At 50.3% G+C, this 9,907-nt stretch overlaps 1 protein-coding gene across 2 annotated transcripts; it reads left to right on the top strand.

Annotated features, from left to right (window-relative positions):
* The first annotated feature begins 3,432 nt into the window (after window positions 1-3,432).
* LOC108508780 (maestro heat-like repeat-containing protein family member 1) lies at window positions 3,433-9,305 on the top strand. Of its 2 annotated transcripts, none has more exons than XM_017837870.1 (16): window positions 3,433-3,553; window positions 3,644-3,930; window positions 4,171-4,235; window positions 4,347-4,496; window positions 4,677-4,831; window positions 5,172-5,319; window positions 5,582-5,718; window positions 5,808-5,945; window positions 6,403-6,517; window positions 6,934-7,071; window positions 7,341-7,517; window positions 7,651-7,806; window positions 7,946-8,047; window positions 8,216-8,318; window positions 8,594-8,650; window positions 8,964-9,305. In XM_017837870.1, the coding sequence occupies exons 2-16, from the start codon at window positions 3,690-3,692 to the stop codon at window positions 9,110-9,112; spliced, it is 2,031 nt and encodes a 676-aa protein (XP_017693359.1). In that variant the 5' UTR covers window positions 3,433-3,553; window positions 3,644-3,689; the 3' UTR covers window positions 9,113-9,305. The 2 variants fall into 2 exon arrangements, with proteins under 2 accessions (XP_017693359.1, XP_017693358.1); XM_017837869.1 differs by having other exon boundaries at window positions 5,534-5,718; window positions 8,964-9,304.
* The last annotated feature ends 602 nt before the right edge of the window (window positions 9,306-9,907 follow it).

Genomic DNA, 9,907 nt, shown 5'->3' with positions numbered 1-9,907 from the left:
TTGCAGCTCGTGTCAAGGAAAGTACAGGGGACCTGGACATTTCATAGATGCAAAACCTCACTTCATATGTTTTCTATGACCTTCAGTAAAGAATGTCTTCTTATCAGGGGAACCTGAAAACATTCTAGACCTAAGCCAAAGTAAAAGAAAACAAAAAAATGAAGGCATCTGTTATCAGTATTCAGGATAGAGAAACCGTGAATACTTGCAAAAGGCTCAGGTGAAGAAAGGAAAAGACAAAGCAGGGTTTACTCTGTCAAATCTAGAGGAAAAAAATGTGCTTCCTTATGCATTCAACTCCTTGCCAGGCATCCACCTGCCAGGGGTTTTACCTTTCTGCATACTTTAGGCCATGATAAAGGAAAGCAAACCAACCAATCCGACAAACAAACACCAAATCAAACCAAACGTAGGTGGAGAATCTTGCTTCCATAATCTTTCTCACCTTTGACAAAAGACAGTTTAAATCTCTTTTTGAATGTAAAAGAATATTGAAAGTAGTAAGATTCAATTCTCACCTGAATAAAAAAGAAAGGAGGACATTTTAGTGTGGGGAGAACTTGGCCTTGACTTTTTGGCAAAAAAAGAATTGGTATTTTACTTTCCTGAAAATATCAGTTTTAGATGTCTTGTCACACTTGGTGCTGGATCAGTCAAATAACATCTCCTTGTTTGCTGATGAATACAATTACCCTTTATGAGAAGCATTTCTTTATTTCACTCCTGTATTGGAACTCAGGGGGAGTTAATTCATTTGTCAGTCAACACAAATATTAAATTATGGATTCAGGCACTGAGAAGCAAAGGTAACAATTTCAACACTCCTCCCCCTTTTCCAGGCTCAGTTTCAGCCCAGACACCCTCATCCCCCATGCCTGGGCCCCGCTCCCATCATTTTCCCTACGTGTTTACACTTAAGACTTCTAGCTTAAATTGAAGGAAAGAGGGGTATAAATCTCAGGGTATTTCAGAGTGTGGAGAGAAATGAGTGAAAAAGAGCACAAGCCATTTTCTCTGAACTTCTGCTGTTTATGGGAACAGATATTTCACAAATTCAGAGGTCTGAAACACACTCAGCACTCCTGGGCGTTAGCTGAGGACTACTGTGTGTGCTTCTGTAAGGCCAACACAAAAAATTACCATTGTTAAGGTCAGAACAAGGAAACTGTTTAAGAATTAGGCAAATCTATTGGACAAAATTGTTTTGAAAATAGAAGGTAAACAAAAAAAATTAGCAGACAGCACAGCAAATGATGGAAATTGCAATCAAATGTATTACTTTAGGCAAGCTAGAATCCAAGATTGATGCTTTATTCTGAGATTTAGATCTTAATTGTATTTGTGCAGAACAAAAAATTGCATATTTCATTACAAGGAGAAAGAGGTGGGAATGCTTTGAGAAAGGAGGAGCATAGGTCATTTGTCATGACAAAACAATATCTGTGGTTGCTGGGCTCTCACAGATGTCCAGCTTTCTGCCACAATGACAGTCTGATTCTAGGTATGAACCCAGTGGAGAGCAATAACCACCCTCAGACAAATGGTGGAAAAAGGAAAATGCTTTCATAGATGACCTGATGTTTTTGTAGTAACTGTTTGCCTGACCATGAAAGAATAAGGAAAAAGATGAAAATTTTATAACACCATTTGAAGGAGCTGGGAAAAAAAAAGGGATGAACAGTGGAGCTGTTATCTTCCTCTGGTCTGAAATCAACACTACAGGTTTCAAAGTTCAATTTGAAATCATTGGCATTCTGGATAGTTTAATTCTTTTTAATCTGTTTAATTTATTAACATCAATCTTTCACTGGAAGCCCAGCACAGGCAAGCATGTGTTCACCTGGGTAGGTCTCATCACAGAACCACAGGAAACGAGGGTGTTCAAACCCGCCTTGTGGAGCATTTGGTTCCAAACCTGTCTTCTTCCACACTGCCTGGAAACTGTTTGGTTTGCGCTGACAGTATGGTTCTAATATTCATCTCATATCTCATCCATAACCTAAACATAAAAATATATTGTATGCACAGTCTTATGAATCTGTTTACAAGGAAACAACACTTTCCTTTAGAACTAAAATCACTGCTAAATTCTTCAGAAAATATTATTACTCATTTGATGTCTCTTCAGGGAACACATAAAATACCTCCATTACTAAATATATTATTTCCACTGCACTTATCTGAAAATTATTGCTGTGTTTTGCAATAATTATAACAGCAGAAGATTGGCTTATTGATAAATTTCCCATTTACTTGATGTTTACAGTGTTTGAAATGGTTGTTTCACGTGACATGTGTTCTTGATTTTCTAAGGCTTACTTCTTTGTTTCTTTCTGTTTCAATCTTTTAATCTTTTTTGTTGTTCCTTTCATTGCCATCAAAAATGTTGGGCCTTTTGTCCTTTGAACTTGCTAAGACAGATGGGCATGTTTTTGTTTTAGGCTGTTAAAATGTTATAATTTTTAATGTTTCCCAGAAAGCACTTTCCTATACGTGTTTCCTACTCAAGTCTAACTACTAGGCTTAAAACAAAACAAAAACTTTTATCACCAAAAGGCTGTACAGAAAGGAAAAAAAAAAAGGCAGGAGTATAGTCAGCTACTGGTTAGTAATGTGGAAATTTTTGCCTATATGTCACAGAAAATAATATATTAATTTCATTGTCTTGATAAAGGGTGAAAAATTGTTCAAGCTTTTGGGTTTGTCCTTTTTCATCTGCACAGATCCTTCAGCTAACAGTCTGGCATTGAGCTGAAGTGAAAGTTTTACAGCACTGGGAAAATGAATGATCAAAGTAACCATTTTACACTTTAAGGAACTTGTCTCCCATCGGTTTCCGAAATTAACAACAACAAACAGGTAGCTTGAAGGAAAGTGAATAAAAGCAAAGACATTTTGGATGTTGTTCAGGGGTATGCCCTCATGCTGTCAGAGGGACTGTCAAGGATCTGAACCAAGTGAGAGAAGAGCAAGCAGGAGCAGTGGAGGCTGAATACAGTGAACCACTAATGAGCTCAGCATGTGCTCCTTCAAAACTGCCATCTCTGGGGAGTGGTCTCCTCCCCACCTGAGAGAACAATCAGTTACAGATGCAATATTAAGAAATATTTCATAGTGAGAGTACATCTGTACTGGGGCAGCCTCAGAGATCCCCCTTGCCCAAGGCTTGGTGGCACTGTAACGGAATGCTGCTGATGGGTGGCCCTCAAAACTGTACTGCTGGGAGTCCCCGAGGGGATGAGATGGTGAGAAGCCCTGAGAGATGAGCTGATGGGAGTCCCTGAGGATGCACTGGCCAACAGCACTGAGGGGATGGGGCAGCTGAAGGCACCAGGGCACATGTGATTACAGGGGCCCTTGTGATATACTGTGACATGGGCACTGCTGATGGCATGGGGCATGGCAGCATGTCACAGTGCCCTTTGTGACCCAACGTGACATGTGTGCTGGCAGCGATACCCACGGTTCCTGAAGGACATGATAGAACATCATGGAACATGACAGAACATCATGGGATATGATGGAACAGCCTGGGATATGATGAAACAACATGGTATATGATGGAAAAACATGGGACAGAGTGGTGATGTGAGGATCCCTCACACATCTGCCTTGTTCCTTGCTGACCCTCTGTTTTCCCTAGTTACCTCCAGTCCCTGTGTCAGGAACCCTTAAGGCTAGAGAGTGGGATGGCAGCAAGACCTCAGAGTGTGCCCGGACAGGCCGGGGTAAAGAAGGAGGAGGAAGGCCCTGGTGTTGCGCCTTCTCTCCCATCCCTGGGTCAGGAGCCCTCAAATCCAGACAGCAGGATGGCAGAGGGACAGTCCAATGTGACTGGACCAGCCAGGGTGAACAAAGAGGAGGAAGGTCCTGGATCTGCCCCAGAATGGCCACCTCAAAAGATGGAGGAGTTCCAGCCGCTGCGGGCAGGTGAGTAGCAGAGCTGGGACACAGGGCTAGTAGCTGCAGCCAGCCTGGCCCTGTCCCATCCCCTGTGGACATCCCAAGGAAAGGGGAGGAAGAGGGGATAGGACTGATCCACATGGCAGTCGTGATCCATTCATTGATCATCTGGAGGCTGGCTCTGATTGGGGAGCACAGCTTTGGGGAGGCTTGACTATATTTTCCAACCTTTCCCATAGCCCCTCAGCTCTGCTTGCTCTTTGTCAGATCCGGTTGCAGTCCTGACAGAAGAGCAGGAGCTCATCCGTAAGCGTTTCAGCAGTAGAATACAGGTACCTGCCACCATCCCTGCCTGGGCTGGGCATGCTCTTGCTGCTTAGCTGAGCATCGCCATTGAAGGTCTCGATGGGACAACTCTCTCTGCCTGGCCCTTCCTTCTACAGACCTTTTGGAAATTTGTCAAGACCACTGAACGTGAAGAGATGGCCATCACAGCCATTGAGGGCATGGCAAACTCTGACTCCTATAACCCAGAGGCTTGCGCTGCCATGCTGAATTCGCTTGTGCAGAGCGACATCCCCAATTTGAAGCGTGTAAGTAGCCTGTAGCTGAGGCTCAGGCCCCCTGTGGATTGTGTGCCCCCTCAAGTTGGGTCCTCTGGGCACCCACTCAGAATCCTTCCGGGCCATCATGGTTGAGTGGGAATGGAAGCAATTGTCTACAGAAGCTGAGGATATGACTCATTTGGCAACTCTCCCCCACATCTCCTCCAGGTGCCAACGATTGTGGCATATATCTACCGGTGGCTCAAGACCAACACAGATCTGTCTGCTGAGCACAGGCTTGACAAGAGCCTTCTGAAGCTGGCACAAGCACACCCCAATGATGTGGTAGTGACCCTCTTGTGCTGTGCTCCTTCATGTGACAGGTATGAGGCCCACCTGCCTTGGGGGCTCAGAGCTCACCAGCCATTAGAGACCATCACCCTGTAGAGGCCATCCCATGTGGGCTGCCAGACTTATGGATAGTTCTAGGATCCTCTGCCTGCTCTGTTTCCCAGCTTTGGCATGTCAGCCCCAGAGCCTGCTGCCATGCTTCCTTCCTGCCCCTAAAGGCACTGTCCCTGCCCACAAGGGTGGTCTCGCTGGTTGATGCTGGTGAGGGGCTGTGGGCAGAGGCAGGGCTGGCAACCAGCTTGGACTCTTGTGGTTGCCCAGGCCATGATGCTGTGGCCGAGACCCCACTGACGGAGAGCTCTGGACCTGCAGAGCTGCTGTGTCCATGTGGAAGGTGATGGTGTCCTCGAGCAGGACTGCAGAGGTGGTGCTGTCAGAGCTGCCCTGTGTGCTGGAGGACTGGCCGCTGCACAGCGCATGCACCTCCGAGGGGGAGAGCAAGGAAGTCTTTGCCCTGGCTGTGAGTTTCTCACCAGGCCTTTTCTTGCCCCTCTCTGCCCCTCTCTCTTGGGTCTCCACCCTCCCCCGCCTCTCTATTTCTCTGCCTCAGGCACTGGGCTGGAAGCCTGGCTTAGGGGCAGGTTCAGGGGCAGTCAGACTGGGTGCTGACCTGGCACCTCACCTGACTCAGAGTAATGCCTGAGCGTGGTCTCTGGGTGTTTTGTTTTTTACAGGCAACCAGGGCACTGTGGGAAATCATCCGGGTGCCCCTGTCCCCACAGGCATCGTTTGTGGTCCCCTGCCTCTTTGTGGCTCTGCTTGTGCAAGTCTTCTGCAGCACAGAGCAGATGCCAAGTAAGATCAATTTCTTCTGGAGGAGATGCCGGCAGAGGCACCACCATCCTGCCAACCCCAACAGGTGCTCCATTCCAGTCCTTCCGTCCCTCCCATGCCTCTGGGGCTGAGGCCAGGGCTCCCTGCATTATCTGAGCTGTGCTTTCTACACAGGTTTGCAGTGCTAACGGTGAAAGCACTGCTGTGTCGCCTGCAGCTTGAGGATGTGGTGCTGGCAGTTGAACGTAAGAAAGGCTGGGACACCCTGCTCAGCACTGACACCCACCGCTATGCAGTGGGTCTGTTGGCCAGGTGAGATCCTCCTTCTCCTGACTACCCCCATCATTTCTTCCCTGCAGACAGGGAGCCTCACGCAGTCCCTGTCATCATGGGTGAGAGGGACTTGTCACCAGGGGATGGCCCAGCAGACAAAAACAGGAGAGGCAGGTGCATAGGAGCAGCCACCTCCCAAAGCATCAGCATTCCCTCCTGTGGGGCCTAGACTGATGGCACAGAGCAGGGGGTCTGTGCAAGCAGCTCCACCAAGGGCAGCCTGCTGGGGCAGGGCAGGTTGCACTGAGGGCCAGCAACAGAGCCTGGGGAACTTTCCTAAGTGTTTTTCCAGTGTCTTTCCCAAAAGCAGCCTTCTGGTGTTGGGCACTGCCTTTTTCTTGGCAAGGGATCGTGGGTCAAGACCGGAACTCTGGGAGTCATCCTGGGAGAGATTTGCCCACCCTGCTCAGGGTTGACAGTGTCTTCTTCCTGCCAGAGAGATGCATCGTGTCTCCAGGCCCATGCGTGAAGGGATCGCACGCTACCTGCTCACGCTGTTCACCAGGGAGGAGTCGCACTGGAGGGTCCCTGCCATGGCATTCCTCGTTGAGGTGAACCTAGTGGCAAGTGCTGCCTCACTGAGCTGCCTCCTGCCACTCTGCCCTCCTGTAGCCACTGCTGTGGGGGGAGCCCAGTCAGTGGAGCTGGGGCAAAGGAGGGGTTCTGCTGTGTGACCTTGGCCCCTTGCTGCTGGGGTGACACTTGTCTCTACCTGTGTTTCCTGCCAGCCTGATACCAGCCCTCTTTTGAGGTATGGCTCCTCAAGGTAGAGGAATCTGAGGCTGCTGAGGGCAGAAGAGCATAGCAGAGTTGGCAAGAGATCTGCACAGGGCAGGGAGCCCAGGAGCTCTGCACAGCCTTTGGGCTGGGCTGCTGGGGGTGCTGCCCATGGCCCATGCCCTATACAATGCTGGGGTCCTGCTGGCCGAGTACTCCATTGTTGTGTGATGCAACCTGTGTCTTTCAGATCCTGAACTGCCTTGAAACAGAGAAATTGGTTGACACCATCCTGCAGCTCATGACAAGTCACCTGCAGAGTGACTGCAAAGAAATGCGTCACCTGGTGCTCAGAGGCCTCCTCATGCTCTGCAAGAATCCCTTGAAGGTGAGAAGGGGGCAGCTGCCTGAAGTTGTGTTGGCAGTGTGGGGCTGGGTGAGGAGTGCTGGGTAATGAAGTATCTTGGACTTGGCTGGGCTTTGGGAGCTGTGGCAGCTGCTCCCAGCAATCCTGCCTCCCCATTCAGCTGCTTGATTCCTTTGAGGCAGGCCTTTGGACTCTGAGGCCCAAGGAAGCAGCGTGGGGCTGCACCACCAGAGTGGGTTTGGTGGAGCAGCCTTCCATCATGTCACAGCACATCATTGTGTTTCACACAGGCCAAAAGGTTGCAGGGCCTTACTAAAAGCCTCATGGAACTACTGAAGGACGTAGATGGGGATCTGGTTGAGTTGACCCTCCCTGTGCTCAGCAAGGTGCTCCTGGACAGAGACGTTCCAATTGCCACCCCCATCGCTCTGCAGCTGGGTGAGGCACTGCTGCCACTATTTGACAATGTAAGACTCTGCGCCCCCTATCATGGCTGCTGTGTGCTGCCAGGAAATTTTGTGCTATGTGGATTTTCAGGCCCAAGCCCAGGTGGGTCTGGAGCAGCCAGTGCTAAGGTCTTGCCCTCCTTCTTTCCACAAGGATGCCAGCCGAGTTCGACTGCTCTCCATTCACCTCTTTGGAGACATGATAGTCTATGTAGAAAAAGAGGGAAAAAGGCACCTGAAGACGTGTGTGCACCAAAGTCTGCTCCCACTCTTCTACCACCTGCATGATGAGAACCAGTGTGTGGCAGAGGTGGGGACTCTGAGCTGCTGCTGACCCCACGGGAGGTGGCTCAGCTGCCTCCAGCCGTGGTGACTCATGGACTGCAGCTCTCCAGCCTCCTCCTGGCTCTATGCTGAGGTACCATCTCTCAGTCTCTGCTGTTCTCCAGGCCTCTCTGGAAACCCTGCTACGAGCAACCAAGTTCCTGAAGAAGAGGAGGTTCATGCAACTGCTGGAGAGGGAGCAGCCATGGAGATTCAGCGAGTGTCTAGTAAGGACAGTTCCAAAGCCCCAAACCCAACCTGAACAAACCCTCTGCCCCTAATACCCAGTGTGTGGGGCTGGCAGCTCTGCTCCTGCCCACTGCTGCACCCACTGCCAGCTGATCAAAAGAAGAGCTGTGCCAACCCTTCCCTGTTTCCCCTTGTGCTCTCTCCAGCTGTCAGAGGGCTGGAGGACAACAGACGAGTACCGACGCCAGTCCTTGACATACTTGGAGAGCTCACAGGAGTCCATGAGAGAGACAGCTATCAGGTTCATCGGTGAGCCACAGCCCCGGGGTCCCTCTCTGCCCCACTGCAGCTCAGCCCCAGCCCTGGCTGCTACACTGGTAGCAGGATTCAGCCCAGTGGCTCTGGACCCCCAACTCCAAGTGCAGGGTCATGGTCCCTACCACCCTCTCACACCTCTGGGTGTCATGATCGGGACTGGTCCTGGGCTCAGCCAGGCCAGAGGAGGAAGGTGTGTGGCCAGGCTGGCAGCACTCATGTCAGGGAGCTATGCCACTGGGGACATGAGAGGCTGTGTGTGTTCCTAGGGCTTGCTGGACAACATATAAGGGGACAGCAGGAAGAGTTCCAGAACATCTGTGATGGTGAGTGAGGGCAGTGGGGTGTCAACTGGGGCTGATCAGGAAGGGGTAAAGAGCCTGGGCAGGGAGCTGCAATCCCTGCCCCAGCTGGGAAGAGCTCTGCTCCCTGTGCAGTTAAGGGATTGAGCAGGGCAGAGCAGAGAGAGATTTCAAGGGCATGTGAGGTATTTGTGGCCAGCATCTTCCAGCTGATCCTATTGGGCCCTACTCCCTCCTGACCATTAGAAAGAGCTGAGTGGGATGGCCCTGCCAGAAGAGCTCCGGGGGATCTCACAAATCTGGGGGCTGATCTTGGTGCCATTCTTCTGTGTTCCAGCCCTTGTAGGGATGACAAATGACATCAGCCCCTCCATCTCAACCCTGGCCGATCAAACACTGCACATCCTAAGAACTGCACCAAGACATCGGTTGCCCTTCAGATTCCAGCTGCTACAAGATAAGCTCCGCAGGATATGGAGGAGATAGCCTTCTGTCTGGATCATCAGCTTCCTGTGCTTCCCAAGCTCTGATCAGAGCTGATCCTGGGAGCTTCATCTGCTGGGGCCATCTAAGCCTTCTGAGAAGGCCAAGAGGCTCTTGGCCTCTCCTGAACCACAGGACAGTTTTCTTCCACCCTGGCACAGGAATATAAAAAACATGTTATCATATACAGAGGGCCAGGAGCTTTTTATTTTGGTCCCTGGTATCTGTAGGGCAGTGGAGAAGAGGAGAAAAAGGGTCCTTGTGCAGCAAGTGACCTAGGCATGCAATATGGTAGGAAAACTGGCCAGAAGACCCTTTACCCTTTGGTAGTTCAGCTGAAGCTTTAGTGTTTCTAAGAGAGCTGATGGGCAGATCCCAGAGATGTGGGGAATCCCTGAGAAACTTGTCCTTGGAGATGTCCATGAATGCTCTCCCAGCCATGAACCACCATCTGTGTCCTACCTGGGTATTGCTGGCTGGATTGTTGAGGGGTCTGAGGGGTCATTTCAGCTGGCTCCTGTGGAGCTCCTTCAGGGCTGCACCACTGCATGGTGGGTAGACCAGGCATGGGTGGTGGAGGGTGGTATCACTAAGTGGTGCATTGTGGTATTGCGGGGAAATAGATTGTAGTGCAACATCCCTCCCTGCTTATACTTGGGAGCCAGGAGAGTCTGGGCCAGTTCAGCTCAAGCCAGGACTCCTGTCAGGCAGGACTGCTAATGGAAGCAGCTCCTGGTCCTCAGCTCTCCCCAGCCTGCTGCGACAAGCAGGTATGGCCCCGGGACAGACTGCACCTGC

Source organism: Lepidothrix coronata, unplaced genomic scaffold, assembly GCF_001604755.1.
Source record: "Lepidothrix coronata isolate B3197 unplaced genomic scaffold, Lepidothrix_coronata-1.0 Scaffold314, whole genome shotgun sequence".
Taxonomy (NCBI): Eukaryota; Metazoa; Chordata; class Aves; order Passeriformes; family Pipridae; genus Lepidothrix; species Lepidothrix coronata.
This window is presented reverse-complemented; position numbering and strand designations above follow the sequence as displayed.

What these genes read in the sequence shown, in the direction of transcription:
- LOC108508780 (XM_017837869.1), top strand. Translation starts at nt 3,690, where the DNA reads ATGGCAGCAAGACCTCAGAGTGTGCCCGGACAGGCCGGGGTAAAGAAG. An exon ending in CCATGGCATTCCTCGTTGAG is followed by an intron (nt 6,518 to 6,933) that starts GTGAACCTAGTG and finishes TGTGTCTTTCAG; the next exon opens with ATCCTGAACTGCCTTGAAAC. An exon ending in TGCTGCCACTATTTGACAAT is followed by an intron (nt 7,518 to 7,650) that starts GTAAGACTCTGC and finishes TCTTTCCACAAG; the next exon opens with GATGCCAGCCGAGTTCGACT.